The 18,389-nt window shown below is 44.4% G+C and overlaps 1 protein-coding gene across 1 annotated transcript in view; it reads right to left on the bottom strand.

Moving 5' to 3' along the window:
* RIC1 (RIC1 homolog, RAB6A GEF complex partner 1) overlaps positions 1-18,389 on the bottom strand; it is a 2,584,659-nt gene that overhangs the window by 2,332,098 nt on the left and 234,172 nt on the right. Inside the window, exon 6 of the mRNA XM_044061149.1 lies at positions 4,717-4,853. Coding sequence (XP_043917084.1) covers positions 4,717-4,853 — 137 coding nt within the window. The remainder of the gene's footprint in view (positions 1-4,716; positions 4,854-18,389) is intronic.

Raw genomic sequence — 18,389 nt, 5'->3', positions numbered from 1 at the left:
TGGGTATTAACGGGATTGGTGGGAATGCATAGAGGAGACCTGGGGGCCAATCGTGAACGAGTGCATCCCTTGGGGCTTCTCCCGGAGGGGGAATCAGGGCAAAGTAGCTTCTGCATTTGGTGTTCATGTGACTGGCAAAAAGGTTGCAACAAGGTTGGCCCTACCTACGGAATATCCTGTCCGCTATTTCTATCTTGAGGGACCACTGGTGGGGAAACAAAATTGATCTGCTTGTCTGCTATCATGTTGGATTTCCCCAGGATGTGCGTAAAAAGCGCTGGGCAGACATAGCTCACTGCCATACTTCTTAGGGCCTTGTAACAAAGGGGGTAAGATCTGGTTCCTCCTTGTTTGTTCAAGTACCAGACCACTGACATGCTGTCCCTCTGAATCGCATTCGTACCCAGAGGAAAAGAGTCCTGGAAGTACATCTCTAGGGCATTGACATGCAAATGTGTCTCTTGATCGGTCCATGTGCCTTGGGCTGTTCTTCCCTGAAAATGCCCCCCATCCTATCAGGGAAGCGTCCGTGGTCCCTGTGGCCGCTGGTGAGGGTAAGAGAAATGGACATCCTATCGTAACATTAAATGAGGTCAAGCACCACTGAAGATCCTTTTTGCAGGAATTTGTGATCATTTATGAGAGACATGGAAGCTCTTGGCAAGACCATTAAGTGAACAGCCATTGCAGTATCCCCATATGCATATGACCCAGTGGTATAGACAGAATTGCTGCTACCATCATTCCTAACCATTTCAGAACTTCTGATGCTGGTGCCTTGTTTTTGGATATTAGAATGTGGACATGCTGATGGAGAAGTAAGACTCTTTCTACTGGAAGTCTTAGCGTGGTGGTGGTGTCCATTTCTGCTCCGATAAAGAAGATATGCCGCGATGGCAACAAGGCAGATTTTTCTGAGTTTATTGTAATGCCCAGCTGGTTGCAGAGTGACAGAGTGGATTCCCTGGCCTGAATAAGTTGATGCCTGGTGGTGGCGGTGAGGAGCCAATAGTCTAGGTACAGAAACACCTGGAATCCTAAACATGTCAGGTGGGCTGTGACCACTGCCATGCATTTGGTGAACACTCTGGGGGGCTGTAGTGAGACCGAAGAGCAGGGCTCAAAACTGGTAATGATTGGTTCCCAGCCGGAAGTGCAGATGATCCCCGGATGGCCTGGCCATTTTTATGTGGTAGTACGCATCCTGGAGATCTATCGAGCACATCCAATTGTCTTTCCCTAAGAAGGGAAGTATGGACTGAAGTGTGACCATACGAAACTTCTCTTTTTACAGATATGTTTAGTCTGCTGAGGTCCAATATAGGTCTCCAGTCTCCCATCTTTTTTGGAAGTAAAAAGAAGCTTGAGTAAGTTCCAAATCCTGACTTGTCTGCTGGGACTGGTTGGATGACTTTTTCTTAGCAATGTCTGGACCTCTACTGTTGCTTGTTCCCTGTAACTGGGTGGAACATCCAGGATCTTTCTTGTCAGTGGAGGGGGTGTGGTGAATGGGATGTAGTATCCTCTGGAAATTATACTTTGTACCCAGTTGTCTTGTTATTTTGAGTAGGCGTCTGGGTACAAAGATAAGTGAAGCCCGACTGCCTCCAGAGCAGGACAGTCGAGCCTCCTTTCAGGAGCGCTGGTAGGGCTTTCCAAAAAAGTGCTCTCTGTCTCCTGGTTTTGCAGAACCCCTCTGCCACACAGGCAGCATCTTCCATTATTGCCCCCTCCTCTGCCACTGGAAGGGGGTTCACCATGTGTGTACTGAAAGGCTCCTTGAGTTTTTTGGAACCACATTTTCCCTCCCTTTTGACCCTTGGGGTAGGGTCTGGTAGGGTTGGAAAAACGGACTCTGACAGCAGACAGAGTCTTTCCATCCTGCTCACACCTGGTTAAAGTTTCCTAAACTTTGGGCCCGAAAAGGGACGAGCCAAAGGGGGTACTCACAAAGGATGACTTGAAGGGCTCCACGAAGGAACACAAGTGCATCCAGGAGTGTCTCCTAAGAGCAACTCCTGTACCCGCTGCCCTACTCATTCCATCAGCTACATATGAAATGAGGCGCATGGATGAGTTCACTATGGAGTTGAGGGTAGCAAGCTGGGAAGCAACTTTGTCTGTAGCTCCTACAGCTATTGTACCCTGAAGAGCATCTCCCAGCTGTTTAAGGAGATCTCTTTGTAGTTTCGTAAAATGGGTTAAATAGTTAAGAGAACAGTGTGCAAAAGTCACTGAACTAAACATGCACTTCCCATATCTATCCATGATCCTGGAGTCTCTGTCAGGAGGATGGATAGACAAGGAAGTTTCAAGACATTTCCTATGTGGTGGTTGCCGCCACCACCATGGCATCAACTAGCACACCTTTGGTCATGAAGGATTTAACTTGGGTGGCAGATATGAACTTATTAGGCCTCCTAGGGACAGGTTCCATGGTGTCCGGAGACTCCCACGCCTTTCGCGAGACCAGCTGCATAAGCTCATCGAAGGGCGGAGACACCCAAGGGGTGGAGGGCTGAGATACGAAAGCCTTCAGGAGAACAAACTCGTCCTCAGTAGGGTTGGTGGATGGCCAGTCACCCCTCTGCCTAAGGATTTCAAGAATCTCTGCAAATGAGATATCCTCAGAGGGGGACCGTGGGGATCCTTCTGATTCATCCAAGTCAGTATCAGATGTAAGAGTCTTCTAAGGGGAATCTAAATGTTTCCTCTTACACAATCTCTTCCTGGGAACCTCATCAGTGGGAGCTTCTGGTGAGGTCTCAGAAGAGCATGGGCCACCCAATCGGCCTTCCTGAGGCTCTGAGTCTCTGTGCTTAGCTAGGATCTGTGAAGCAGAAAGAGACACAGGCGCTTTAGGGGATGAAGAAGCCAGACCTGAAGTTGAGGATGTCTTGGGAGACAAAACTCCACTCATGGCTTCGAAGGCCCCCCTGCTCTGATGTGAAGGGATCAACTGATCCGAGGAAACAGTCGATACCCCCGGCACCAGGACAGTAGGCTTAGAGCCCAAGGTAGGAGCAGAGCTCATCCAAGCTGAAGCCCCGAGAGGCAAAGTCGGAACTGACAAATCAGTTTGACTAGCCTCCCTGGACCCGTCCACAGAGTGTCAGCTCCTAGAGTCCTCGATCAGCACAGAGGACGTCAGAGTGAATGGAGTCGAAGACACTGGAGCAGGCGTCAGCTCCAAAGGCTTCACAATCAGCAAATCTGACTCCTGTGGCTCCAAAGGACCAGTATGGCTCGGAGGAGGAAGAGATATAGCTGTCATAAGGGTCTTCAGCTCTGAAGCTGCCTGGGATGGAGCCGATAACAGTTTTGCAAAGGCCGGTACCTGTAGAAGCTTCTGTACCACCCGATCTACATACAAATCAGAGAGGCTAACAGAAGACTGAGATGAACAGACCGATGGTACCGACTGAAGTAGCAGCGATTTTGGAATTTCAGATACCGGTTCCAAAACCAGGGATCGGCTCCAAAAAGAAAAGACAGTCGGCTCCAAGACCTGTGGAGCCCATATCACAGACTTTTGATGTTTTTAGACTTTTTCGAATCCACAGAAGTCTTGGAGGACTTTGAGGACGTAAGAGAGCCATACTGAACACACAAAGCCTCCTGGAAAGAATGTTTCAACAAACACCTGTCAATGAGCTTCCTCTTTCTCTCTTGGAGGACCCAAGAGGAAAAGGAATGGCATATGGAGCATGTTTCTTGTAAGTGCAAGGCACCTTAGCAGTAGACACAATTAACATGGCAGTCAGTAACAGACATCTTCTGCCCACATTTAGGGCATTTTTTAAACCCTGACTTAGGGTGTTTGTCCTTGTTCATCAGCCATAACAGAAATGGACACACCCAAAAACAGCAAATATAAATTAGCCTTTGTAAATGAAAAATAGGGTAACCAGAAGCACACACACACACACACACACACACACACACACACACACACACACACACGCCTTTTAAACTAAGGCTAACTACAACTATTAATAAGCCTTCTAATAAAAAACAAGCTAAATATATGCACACAAGTCCTCAAATTAAGGCTAACAAGCACACACACACAATTTAACAAAGCAGATAACAAGCAAGTTAACTTTAAGAGTTATAAAATACCAAAAACAAATGTGACAAAAGGTCACTGAATAAACATTTCTAGTCACTAAGAAATCACACAATACTATACTAAGAAAAAAATGTGACAAAAGGTCACTAGATAAACAATTTCTACTCAGAAAAATTAAATAGGCCTATGAAGAAAAACATGGCCAAATATAAGGCTATGAAAAAGCACACAAGGGAAGGGAACACTACCGATAAAGCTTTAAGAGCTTATCTAAGCTAAATATCTAACTATTCTAAATATAAATTTTCAGTAATTTTTAGAAATATAAAAGTATTAAAGTTTTTACTAGCCTGAGCTAGCAAGAACCTCTGATCAGTTGCAGCAGCAAACTAGATCTGAGGTAACTCATGGTGCATCATGGGATAGGGATCTGGCCTCGAGCTACTTGAAATCCTCGAGCTTTGTAGTAGGTGCCAACTCAGAGCAGAGGGATCGGCTCCAAACCCATCAGTAAAGAATGAACGGCAAGATAGAACAACTTCACATTATCAGGCTTGTTTCAGACCAGTACAGAGATGCAGGAACAGATCATACCACAAAGAATGATTACGGTACTCAGAATACTATCTGAGAAAAGCACCTACCTCAAAAGTGAATTGATCTGATACAGTTGTAATAAAGCCAACACGACCATCACTGAAGACAACAGCAAAGCCATCAAGAGTTGCACAAAAATCCATATCCTGGATGTATACTCCTTCAAAATCTAAGAAAGGGCCAGCTAAGGATGACACAATTAATAATGCTTACATCAACTATATGCAGACATTTAACAATCTTAAGTACAATTTTAAATCCTATCTACATTTCTAGATTAATCTCAAATTTAAAAAAAAAATGTTACTGAAGAACTACTTTCCCACTCCAAAACAGAAAACTACAGAATCTCATATAATCTGCTTCTCTGCCAATTTAACAGACCCCCATAGGCCAGCAGTAGTACTAGGTATACTGTGTACATATTTCAATTCTGAATCATTTTTCTACACTACAAAAGGTAAGCAATTGGTGTATCTGTTTATCTGCTTTGTGATGTAAATTATGAAGCAGAACATCCTTTAGCTTCAGCTTGCCAGAAGTCCCTGTAATACTATGTCTTCCATTGTTCTACTGTAGTCAGCATTTATCGGAGCTATTGAGTACAATGCCTCCTACGGTATGTACCTAACCAGGCACAATCAACAAATGGAACCGCCACAGAGGTTCCTCGCTACAAGAATACATGGCTAAGTAACATGTTCTCTGCAGACCACCTCAAGGTCCTATGCTGATATTGGCTGGCATACAAGGCCCTGTTGGACACAATCCTGATGGATCTCCTGCATATCTGCAAAAGAAACAGCACCAGAATTCCCCATTCTAAAGACTTAAACCTTGCTATGATAGAAATAGGACCTGCTGGAGAGACAGGTATGTATCTCAGAGATTACTCTCTTCTCTGGAACAGGCTCTACATCCATGTGAAGTAAAGTTCCTCTCTAACCAATTTAACAGCAACTTTGACAACTGGATGGGGAACAGAAAGTTCATCCCAGATTTGGCAACCATGTTTCTAATGGACAAAGGCAGCCTGTAAATGGTTCATCTCCCAAGTCCCTGCTTACACTTAGGGTAGCATAACTTGTCAGAGATTTGAGATCCATGGCTAGGCTTAAAAAGTCCCAAGTGATGGTTAGATTAGTACACATGTATGAATCACAGGCACTTAATCCTGTCACTAATTTTCCAATGACTCAAAAGTACAGTTGTGTACACTTACCATAAATGTAGATGTTCGAGTGTATTCACTGTTGCAGTCATTACATTTGGGTATTCTGCTGGCAGGTTGCCCTCAGTTGGCCTGATTAAAGTCTTGGGTCCTGTGTCAGTTGCTGTCCCTTCTTCCATGATGTCAGGTCGTCAGGGGTATAAAACATGCAGCAGACGCCATTACATCAGTTTTTCTTGCCCCAGATGTCAGGTGCCCCCCAAATGGAGAGCAAATAAAATTAAAAACACAAAAAGTATACCTCCAATCCCAAAAGCAATTACACCAAAAGGGCTTTTAAGCATAGTGAAAGAAAGTGGAGGTATAGCCAGAGAAAAATAGGGGTCTGGAGGGAGGGTAACCAGGACTGCAACACTGAATACACTCGAACATATGGTAAATGTACACAACTGTATTATGATCTTCGTGTTTCACTGTTGCAGTCATTACATTTGGGTAGATTCCCAAAGTTATGGTTGGGTGGAGGGAATTATACAGCATTAGGACCAGCTATAAGGCCCTGCAGGACAGCAGTGGAAAAGCCAGCTCTGGATTTAGAGAAAAGTGGTAAATGGTAATTTTTGGTGAACGTATGAACTGAGCTCCAGGTAGCAGCTTCTAGAATGTCTCTGGTAGGAACACCTCTGAGAAAGGCTGTTCAAGTAGATGCAGCCCTGGTGGAATGGGATCTTGTTTTTCCATGGTGCATATAGCAGAAACAAATACAATGGCTTATCCATTTGGAAATGGTTTGCTTTGAAATAGCCTTTCCCTCTGCCCCTGCAGCAAATGCCACCAGCAGTTGTCCAGATTTTCTTTGAGATTTTGTTCTGTTTAAGTAAAATCTAAGTTGTCAGTGAACATCCAATGAATGAAGAATCCGCTCCCCCTTGTTCTGTGGGTTGGGAAAGAAAGTTGGCAAATGAATGGTCTGATTAAGAGCCACACTGGATACCACCTTAGGCATGAAGGATGGATTGTTCCTGAGAGATACCCTGTCTGCATGAAAAATGATGAAAGGCTCCACTGACATAAGAGCCTGTAATTCGGAAATCCTTCTAGCTGAAGCAACTGCTAAAAGGAAAGCTGTTTTCCTGGAGAGAAATTTTAAGTCTGCAGTAGCAGCTGGCTCAAAAGGAGGGAATGTGAGCTTCTCCAATACAAAATTGAGGTCCCAGGCAGGGGTAGGAGCTCTCATGGGTGGTCTTAAGTTTTTGGCCCCTCTGAGATACTACTTTAGCAAAGGATGAGAGAAGAGGGGAGGTTCTGTGTTGTAATGAGCTGAAATGGCTGAGGCATGGATTTTTATGGAAGAAAAGGACAGGCCCTTGTGAAGCATCTTAGTTAAGTATTGCAAAATCTGAGGAATGTTGGGCACTGTTGTGCTTATCCCTAGAGATTGATTCCAGGCACACAATCTTTTCCATTTGTCAGCATAAGAATTTCTAGTACTAGAGCTTCTCGCCTCCAAAATGACATCCATCACAGGTTTGCTGAGGGATGTTAAGGGTGAATTTAGGTGATTAGCCACGCTGCAAGATTCAGAGTTTGGAGCGGAGTGTGTAGAATTTGGTTGTTCTGCTGAGACAGTAAGTAAGGTGTCTGAGGCAGGTGCCACGGAGGGAGGTGTGACACATTGCACAGGAGTGGGTACCAGTGTTGGCGAGGCCAGTCTGGAGCAATCAAAATCATTTTTGGTTTGTCCTGTTTGACTTTTAGTAGAACTTTGGAGAGCTGAGGCAGGGGGGGGGGGGGAGGCATAGAAGGATAGGGTTTTCCAGCTGAAGGATAGATCATCCACTTTCCAGGCTTTTTTGTGATGAGTTCTTGTGCAAAATTTGTCCAACTGACAGTTCTGGGGTGAGGCAAAAAGATCTATGTCTGGAATCCCTCATTTGCATGTCAACATGTTGAAAAGCCATGGTTCCAGTTTCCATTCGTGTGGGTCCATGAGATTTCTGCTTAGTTCGTCTGCCAGAGTGTATTCAGCTTTCCTGGCAGGAATTGAGCTTGTTGTTGCACTTGATAGGTCAAAGCCGTGTTCCACAATCCCATGGCTAGACTGCAAAGGGGTAGGAGTGTGTACCCCCCTGCTTGTTTATGTACCACATAACTGTGGTTTTGTCTGTCTTTATCATTAATTGTCCTGGATGAAGGTAGTCCTTCAAGGCTGTCAGTGCATTCCATACAGCTATCATTTCTTTTTGATTGATATGAAGGTGCATTTGACTTGGGCTCCATTTGCCCGGAATGCACTTCCCAACCAGATGTGCCCCCCCAAGCATAGTCTGATGCGTCTGTAATTAGGGTTTGGGCAGCAGGGGGTGGTGTGAATGGCAGTCCCTTGTTTTGGTGACAGTCCTCTGCACACCATAGGAATTCTAGTTGCAGGCAAGGTATGATAGGAATCATTGTTGCCAGGCTGTGACAATGCTGACTCCATAGACTTTTTAAGTACCACTGAAGTTTCCTCATATGCAGTCTTGCATATGGAATTAGAAGAATGCAGAAGGCCATGAACCCCAAGGCTTGCAGTATTTGCCTTGCAGAAAGCAGGGTTTTTGTGGCCACCTGTTTGATGGGTCACCAAATGAATTTGCTTCTCTGGCGTAAGGTAAGCCATTTGGGCAGTTGTATTCAAGCTTCCACCCAGGAATGTAATTTTTTGAGAGAGTACCAGTTGTGATTTCTTTTCGTTTATAGTGTACCCTAGACAAGTTAAAACCCTTTTTACAAACACCAGATGGTTTGGAACAGCGTCCTTGTTTTCTGCCTGAATTAGACAATCATCCAAGTATGGATATATTTGAATATTTCTTTGCCTGTAAAATGCAATTACTGGAGCCAGGCACTTTGTAAAGACCCTGGGCACAGTAGATAAGCCAAAAGGCAGTGCAGAGAACTGATAATGCAAGAAGCCTGCTTTGAAGTGGAGGTATCCTCTGCAAGATTCCCTGATTGGGATATGCAGCTACGCCTCTTAAATCGAGAGTTGCCAACCAGGCATCTTTGCCTAGCATAGGAAGTAATTGGTGAACAGTCAGCATCTTGAATTTTGGAATGTCCAGAAAGGTGTTTTAGAGTAGACAAATCCAGGACTGGATGCCAAGATTTGTCTTTTCTGGGTTCCAGGAAAAGTCTTGAATAGAAACCTTGTCCCTTTTCCTGCTCTGGTACTAGTTGAATAGCTTCCATGCTCATGAGGGAAAGTATTTGCTTCTGGGCCTCTACCCACTGATTTGGGGGCAGTTCTGGCCATCCGTTTGGAATTGGCAATGTGTGGAAATGAAATCTGTATCCCTGGAATACTACATTTAAAATCCATTTGTCCTAAGTTCTAAGTTGCCAGTTTTTTGCATGAAGAGCTAGTTTCCCCCCCAAAGGAGCGGCTAATAGGCAAGTACTTGGTAATTTTAAAAGAAAGTCATTGAGACTGTTTACCATAGGGAGGTGTCTTGTTGTTTCCAGATTTGGAGGAGGAGGCATCCCAATGTTTTGTTCTGAAAGTTCCTTGGGACTGAAACCTGGTGCCTTTGGAGTGTCTCGGTTTGACATGAGTGGCTCTCGAAGGAACTGGAAAGGACCAGTTCTTAGTAGGCCAGTGTCTACAAAATCTTGGAGGTTGCACTTCTAAGAAATCTTTCACAGTTTGCATAGATTTAGCTTCATCTTCCATCTTTTTTAGAACTTCTTCAGCCTTGTTACCAAAGAGATGGTCCTGTTGTAAAGGAGCATCTAACAATTTTGCTTTAACATGATCAGGCAGATTTTGATCTTTGAGCAAAGCATGCCTTCTTAGCACATACCCAGTTACAACAGCCCTGCAAGAAGCCTCCAAAGAATCAAAACCACATTGCAAAGTAGGTTTTCCAACTTGTTCAGCTGAATGTAATAGATCCTGTAAATCTTCATTTTCCACACAGTCAGAAATCAGCAACATTTTCTGTTCAAGCAGTCCCATGATATGCTGCTATTTTAGCATATGAAATTGACAGTTTAAAGCTCTGATTGTCAGGGTTGTAGAAGTGTAAACCTTCTTACCCCATCTATCCAGCGCCCAGGAATCTCTATCAGAAGGGGTAGGATTTTTAATAGTAGAGGCCTTAATGCCCTGGGGCCCTGAGAAATGGTTTCAGGATCAGCAACAGGATTTTTAAAACGGAATTTGTGGGAGTCAAGAACCCTGTAGTATCTGTCTGGCTTACAAGGAGCCAGAGGCAGAGAATCAGGAGCCATACTACATTCTGAAAAATCATCATCAACAACGTCTAGAACAGGAGGTATAGCCAAAGGCCTATGCTGAGGAAGAAGAAGAAAAGTACAGTTTTGTACCTACCATAAATGTAGATGTTCGAAGATCCACATTGCTGCAGTCCTTACTTATGGGTAGTCCGCTGTCCTCGGTCGGCCCGAATACCAAAGTATTAGGCTGACGTCGGTCATGGGCGCTCAGAACTGACATCAGAGCGTCAGGGTATAAAAGCGCATGACCGACGTCATATCCTCAGTCTTTTCTTGCCCCAGATGTCAGAAGGCCCTAAAAAGAAAGGCCACAGCCCAAAAACAGGATACCTCCCAAAAACATGCCCAACAACAACCATCACCCAAACCATAATACCATGCCAAACTACAGAGGGAAGGAGGGAGGGTAAATTGGACTGCAGCAATGTGGATCTTCGAACATCTACATTTATGGTAGGTACAAAACTGTACTATGTTCTTCATCTCACATTGCTGCAGTCCTTACTTATGGGTAGAATCCCAAAGCAGAGGTAAAGGGAGGATGGCAAAATCATAAAGCATTAGGGGCTGCTAAAATGCCCTGTAATATAGCAGAGGCAAATCCAGCCCTAGACTTAGAATAAAGAGGAAGGTGGTAATGCTTGGAAAAAGTATGTACTGAACTCCAAGTGGCTGCTTCCAAAATATCTTTTGTAGCTACCCCCCCTTAGAAAGGCAGTAGAAGTGGCAGTAGCTCTAGTGGAATGAGGTCTGATTCCAGCGGGACCTCCTTACCATGATGGGAATAACAGAAAGAAATACAAAACCCAATCCATTTAGAAATAGTTTGTTTTGAAACAGGTTTCCCTGAGAACCCAAAGCAAAAGAAACAAACAACTGCTGAGACTGCCTGAACCCCTTGGTTCTGCTCAAATAATAACGTAACTGTCTGTGAATATCCAAAGTATGCAAAATCTTCTCCCCTTTATTTTGGGGGTTTGCATAAAAAGTAGGCAAATGAATAGTTTGGTTCAAGGCCACACTAGAAACCACTTTAGGCATAAAGGAAGGATTAGTACGCAAAGATACCCTATCCTTATGAAAAATCAGGAAAGGTTCCACTGCCATAAGGGCCTGTAATTCAGAAACCCTTCTCGCAGAGGTAATGGCCAACAAAAAAGCAGTCTTCCATGATAAATACTTTAACTCGGCAGTAGCTGCAGGCTCAAAAGGTTGTAGAGTAAGTTTTTCCAACACAAAATTGAGATCCCAAGCAGGAGTAGGAGCTCTACGTGGGGGTCTTATGTTCTTTGCCCCTCTAAGAAATTGCTTAAACAAAGGATGGGAAAACAAAGAAGGGTCACAGTCATAGTGAGCCGAAATGGCTGCAGCATAAACCTTTATCGAGGAGAAAGACAAACCCTTGTCCAATAACTCAGTAAGATATTGAAGAGAAACACTTAAATCAGGCTTGGAAACATCAAAGTCCTTCGCTCTGCTCCAAAGAAAAAATCTCCTCCATTTATCTGCGTAAACTTTCCTTGTACTAGGCCTTCTGGCCTCCAAAATAACATTCAAAACTTGCTGTGGAAGCTGAGACCCTCCAGGGTCTAGAACAGAATATGCCAGGCTGTGAGATGCAGAGACTGAATCTTGACATTGAGGAAGTGATTGCCCTCCTGAGACAAAAGATGCGGAATCAAAGGTAGAGGCCATGGAGGCTCCCGTACTAAACTCCTCAGTAGTGGGTACCAGTGCTGTTGAGGCCAATCCGCGCTATCAGAATCATGGATGGCTTGTCTATTCTGGCCTTCAGGAGTACCTTGGGAATGAGAGGCAGAGGTGGAAAGGCATAGACATGAAGATTGCTCCAACTGAATGATAGAGCATCCACCTTCCAAGCTGTGGGATGAAACATTTTTGTGCAAAACTTTGGCAACTGGTAATTTAGTGGAGAAGCGAACAGATCTATGTCTGGAGTCCCCCATAACACTGTCAACTTTTGAAACACATGAGGATCCAGTTTCCACTTGTGAGGATCCACAAGTTGTCTGCTCAACACATCTGCTAAGGAGTTCTGTGCTCCTGGTAGAAACCTTGCCTGAAGATTGAGTTGTAAACTGAGAGCAGTCTCCCACAATATCATCGCTTGCCTGCAAAGAGGGTACGAATGGGTTCCCCCTTGCTTGTTGATGTACCACATGACAGTAGTGTTGTCTGTTTGAATCAACACCTGCCCTGGGTGAAGTAAATCCCTGAAAGCCATCAATGCAAATTGCACTGCTAACATCTCCTTCAAGTTGATATGCAAATGTTGAAGTCTGACAGGCCACGTGTCTTGCACCCATTTTCCATTGAGGTGTGCTCCCAGGCCTTGTCCGAGGCATCTGTCGTTAAAATCTGACTCGCCTCTGGTCGGGTCACAGAGAGTCCCTTGTTTAGGTGACATTCCTGAGCCCACCACAAAAATTCCTTCTGAATGCAAGGTATTATTGGAATGACAGTGTCTAGATCTTGGCAGTGTTGTGTCCATACATTGTTGAGATACCATTGAAGCTTCCTCATATGCAGTTTGGCATTGGGAAGCACCAGAATACAAGATGCCATGAACCCCAAGGCTTGAAGGACTGTCCTTGCAGTCAGCCTGGACTGTAGAGACATTTGATGGAAATAAAGAGAAAGGCTTCTTTGTTTGTCCGGGGTCAAAAGGCCATCTGGGAAGCTGTATTCAGTCTCACACCCAGAAAGCACATGTCCTGAGAGGGTACTAGACTGGACTTTATTTCGTTCACAGAATACCCTAGGCATCTTAACACTACCATCACATACTGTAGATGATGAAGAAGTTCGTCCTTGTCTTGTGCAATAATCAGGCAATCGTCCAAATAAGGATAAATCTGTATTCCTCTTAACCTGAAAAAGGCTATCACTGGAGCCAGAACCTTTGTGAACACTCTGGGCGCAGTAGATAAGCCAAAGGGCAATGCAGAGAACTGATAATGCGAATTTCCAGCCCGAAAACGCAGGTACCTCCTGCAACTGGGCCTGATAGGAACATGAAGATAAGCCTCTTTGAGATCCAGAGTTACCATCCAGTGATCTTTTCCCAACAGAGGTAAAAGCTGTTGTAACGTCAGCATTTTGAACTTTGGAATGTCCAGATAAGTGTTGAGGATAGATAAATCCAAAATTGGTCTCCACGTGTTCCCTTTCTTTGGTACTAGAAACAGGCGAGAGTAAAATCCTAGGCCCACTTCTGACAGAGGAACTGGCTGTATAGCTCCTATTTGAAGAAGTAAAGAAATCTGCTTGTGAGCCTCTATCCTTTGCCGAGGAGGAACGTCTGGCATGCCTTTGAAAGGAGGCAATGTATGGAAATAGAACTTGTAGCCTCGGTTTATAATGTCCAATACCCATTTGTCCTGGGTGACTAAAAGCCAGTTTTGATTGAAAAGTGCTAACTTTCCTCCCAAAGGAGCTGCCAGGCAAGAAGAATCTGGCAGCTGAAAATGCAGGTCATTGGGCCTGTTTACAAAAGGACTGGCCCCTGCCCTCACCTGCAGATTGTGCAGGCGAACTCCAAGTTCTAGGCCGGAATGTACTGTGAGCTCTGCCCCTGCCACGTCTAGATCTACCCCTAGACTGAGAATCAGAAGAAGGGTACGTCCACCCCTTAGCAGGCCAATTTCTACTAAACTTTGGCGGTTGCATCTGCAAAAAATCTTTAACAGTCTGCATAGACTTAGCCTTGTCTTCCATTTTCTTCAAAACAGACTCCACAGGGGGACCAAACAAAACTTCAGACTGTAAAGGGGCATCCAGAATTCTAGTCTTAACATGCTCGGACAAATTCTGATCCTTAAGCCAGGCGTGCCTACGAAGAACTGAACCAGTATCAGCCACCCTAGAAGAGGCCTGTACAGCATCAAAACCACATTGCAAAGAATGCTTACCCACCTGTTCAGAGACATGTACTAAATCCTGCAATTCTTTACACTCTATACCCTCTGCCAAAGCATCCACTTTAGATTTTAGCTGAGAAAGGAGGAAATTCTGATACTTCAACATATGAAACTGGCAATTTAAAGCCCTCATTGCTAAAGTAGAAGAGGTATACACCTTCTTACCCCATCTATCCAAAGCTCTAGCTTCCTTATCTAGAGGAACCAGATTCTTTACAACAGAGGCTCTAACACCCTTAGGCCCCTGACTAATAGTTTCTGGGTCCGCCCTAGGACTCTTATACAGATATTTCTGAGCCTCAGGCACCCTGTAATATCTGTCCGGTTTAACTGGCGCAGGAGGCAAAGAATCTGGATTAAGGGAAGCCTCCGAGAAAACATCTTGAACAACATCCAAAACAGGAGGTATAGCCAAGGGTCTATGCTGTGGTAAAACAAGAATTCCCTAAGCCTCTTCCGTGAATCAGAGAAATCCTGTCCTTCCCACTTAAAATGCTCCCTCATGGAATGCAGAGTTTCTGAAAATGAAAAATCCTCTGGAGGAGAAGCAGAAGGAGTGGAATCCTCTGCATCAGAATCCGAATAAGGATGAAAATCTAGAATATCTTCAGCAGAAGACTCTGAGTCATCTGAGGCCTGATCCAAACTTTCCAACTCTGGCTCCACCCTAGGCCTCTTATCAGGAGGGGGCATAGAACCTCTAATTAAAGTAATCAAATCTTCTGCCATTTTAAGCATGTGCTTTTTAGGCACAGACCCTGAAGTACCTGGAGGGACACCAGAGGAAGGCAAAACAGACCTGCCCTTAGAAGAAGCCCTAGACATAGAAGCAGAAGGCCTAACCACCTTAGGCATAGAAGGGAGAACAGTAACTTGAGAGGCCCCTTCAGCCTGACCAGATTCCTGGGAGGCCACATCCTGCAAAATCAAAGTATCCCCCTGAGACTCGACAAAAACTTCAGCCGGATCCACCTGCACTACTGTAGCTTCTGCAGGACCGGCGTCCGAAACAGACGAATCAACCTGTCTAGGTTTCAAGGATTTGTCTTTGCGCTTCTTCGTGGAAGCGGCCGGAGGATCCGGCGGCATACTATAATTACACCGCTTACCAAAGACTAACCTAGCACAATCTAACCTCCTTTTTATAGTGCGCTTATTAAACCTAGCACAAAACCGACACCCGACTACGTCGTGGTCCGGTCCCAAACAAGGAATGCAAAGAGAGTGATAATCCCTATGCGGTATCTGTTTCCCACAAGAAATACAATTATTCACTTTTTCTGACATCCGTTATTAACTGAGGCAAGAAAAACAAAATATTCCCCAACGGGTACTTAGCCCAACTTGGTTTCGGTCTGAAACTCGGAATTCGAAAATTTCAGAACGCCGAACGGCACTTGCAACGCTGCTTCTGCATCGGACCATGCGGCAAAAAAGACTGAGGATATGACGTCGGTCATGCGCTTTTATACCCTGACGCTCTGATGTCAGTTCTGAGCGCCCATGACCGACGTCAGCCTAATACTTTGGTATTCGGGCCGACCGAGGACAGCGGACTACCCATAAGTAAGGACTGCAGCAATGTGAGATGAAGAACATCTCCCCAAGTCTCTTTTTAGGTTCAGAAAAATCCTGACTTTCCCATTGGAAATGTTACCTTAAGGTATGTTAAGTTTCCCCAAAAGAAAAATCCTCAGGGGGAGAAGTAGAAGGAATGGAATTGTCTGCATCCGAGTCCTCATAAGTAGGTATAGACAATTCCTGGTGATTAGAAAGGTCAGAAGAAAGAGAATCCTGTTCAGAAGATTCATAATCAATGTCTTGCCTAGGTCTCTTGGGGGGGGGGGGGGTTGGCTACCCCTGATCAGAGTAATTAAATCTTCAGCCATTTTGATAATTTGTTTTTTAGGCATAGGGGCATGCACATGTGGCTCAGGTGTTGGTTTTTAGGCATAGGTCAAGATTTTGGCCTTAGTTTTGAAGCTGGTGTTGGTCTAATGTACAAATCTGTAGGTCTGAAAACACCCTCAGAAGCTGGTGCCTGCACAGTGGCTCCGGACCCATCCAAGGTACAGACATCCACGGGTTCCATAACTGAAGCATCTGGCGGCATACCAGACTCCGAATGGGTCTTAGTAGAGAATGCAAATCAGAAGTAGCAGGTATCAGGGGCTGTGAAAGCGCCTCAATGAGTACCGACGAACTGGTGACTGGCTTAGGAGAAGCGTCATTGGCAGTTTTGGCCCTCAACTGCCTGTCTCTGTCTTTTTCTTTGCATTTTTTAGGTATTCCGGTAGTCGGATTGCTAACAGACAACATTTCTGGATAATTAGAGTGTGAGCCAAAATATTTAGAAGCAAAAATGTACAGACGTTTGATAGTGCGTTGATTAAATAAAGCACAAAACCGACAGCAAGGTATGCTGTGGTCAGGGCCTAGGCAAGGAATACAATACAAATGAAAATCCTTATGAGGTATTTGCTTCCCACAAGTAATGAAATTATTAACTTTTACTGACATCGGTAAGGAGCAAGAAAACGTTTCCCCAATGGGGTACTTAGCTTTTTAGATGAAGACTTCGGACCTGAAACTCGAAAACGAAAATTTCAGGAGTCTGCCGACCGGCACTTGCAAACTGCTTCTGCTTTGGGCACCGCGCAAGAAAGAGTGATGTAATGGCGTCAGCTGCATGTTTTATACCCCTGACGACTTGACGTCATGGAAGAAGGGACAGCAACTGACGCAGGACCCAAGACTTTGTTAATCATTCCGACTGAGGGCAACCTGCCAGCAGATTACGCAAATGTAATGACTGCAACAGTGAAACACGAAGAACATCTACTTCTTGAACACAAGACACTGGTATAGCAAACGGAAATCCAGTTGCTGTGCCAATGAAGTACTTCACATATCCATAATCTGGAAATCATATGACTCCTTTGGAAACAGGTAAAAATGTCACTGCACAGTTTTTTTTCATAATGTGTACCTCCATGAACAGGGGGAGGCCTGCATTCAACCTCTGTTACCTAATTAAGAAAATAAAGTAGTAGCATGAATTAACAACAAAAGAAGATTCAACAAGAAAAGCCTACAGGGATGACGCAACCTACCCAGTTAAAGCTAAATAACTGACTTATTTCAAAGATTATTTACATACCAGTTATGACAACTCTGGCCAAAGATTTACTCTAACTCCAAACTTGCCCTTAAACATAGCAAAAATTATTAGACACCATAACCTTTTTTATGCCATCTATCTGGGTATGGCATATAAAAAAAAATCTTACTTTAACATACTCCAACTAGACATATCTTAAGTGAATCACCACTCAATGAAAAGGTTTGTGTGTGCATGTATATGTGTGGAGGGCGGGCTTATGACTCCCATTAGAGACACATACATTTGCTTTGCTCTCTCCATCCCCTAATATAACCAACTTAAGATCACTAAACTTAGGGGTAAATTATTAAAATAAAATGTCAATTTGCTGAAGTGCTTGTCTGATCAGATTTCATTATAAGGAGACTCAACTGACGACCTAATATTTAGCTACCATATAGCAAATATCTGGCCCCCAAGCATACTCATCCATCTTTCTTAATGTCAAATTCTTAATGCACAAATGGGAATCATGAAGTTTTGTCGGGGACAGCTGGGTACTATAGAAAGTTTGTTCCCAATTATAGCACAAGAGCTGCTCCCCTCACAGACCAGACATGGAAAAACAGGTGAGAAGATAGTGTGGGTCCCAACAGGCATTCCAAAAGCTTAGAGAGGCTTTGGGATGACGCTTGTGTTAGCCAGTCCAGATTACAGAAAAGAATTTGATGTGCAGGTGGATGCTTCAAACCATGGGGTGGGGGATGTACTCAGCCAGGTTTCCTCAGACGTAGAAGAGCACCCAATTGTATATCTCAACCATAGACTCCAACCCAGGGTCGAAGTTATGCAGCTGCAAAAAAAGAATATCTAGCCATAGTACGGGCACTGCAGAAACTTCAGCCCTATCCGTATGGAAGGAAATTCACTGCAGTTACAGACCACAATCCCGTAACATGGCTTCATCATGCCACCCAGCAAAATGCCAAGTTATTAAGGTGGACCCTAGGGTTGCAGGCATATGACATGACAGTGCAGCACCACAGTCAGGTCAGCAATGCCAATGCAAATGGGCTCTCAAGACAGGGTATAGGTTAGTGTGTTCCCAGACAAGCCCATTTCTCTTGAGCAACATTTTCCAGAGTCACTTGAAAAATTAGCTTGATTCTTCAAAGGGGGGAGAGATGTTATGATATGAGGTAGTGCAATCTGTACCAGGGAGAG

This window comes from Protopterus annectens, chromosome 2.part0, assembly GCF_019279795.1.
Source record: "Protopterus annectens isolate FY-2018-M chromosome 2.part0, PAN1.0, whole genome shotgun sequence".
Taxonomy (NCBI): Eukaryota; Metazoa; Chordata; order Ceratodontiformes; family Protopteridae; genus Protopterus; species Protopterus annectens.
The sequence above is the reverse complement of the archived record's forward strand: the minus strand, read 5'-3'. Positions and strand labels throughout refer to the sequence as shown.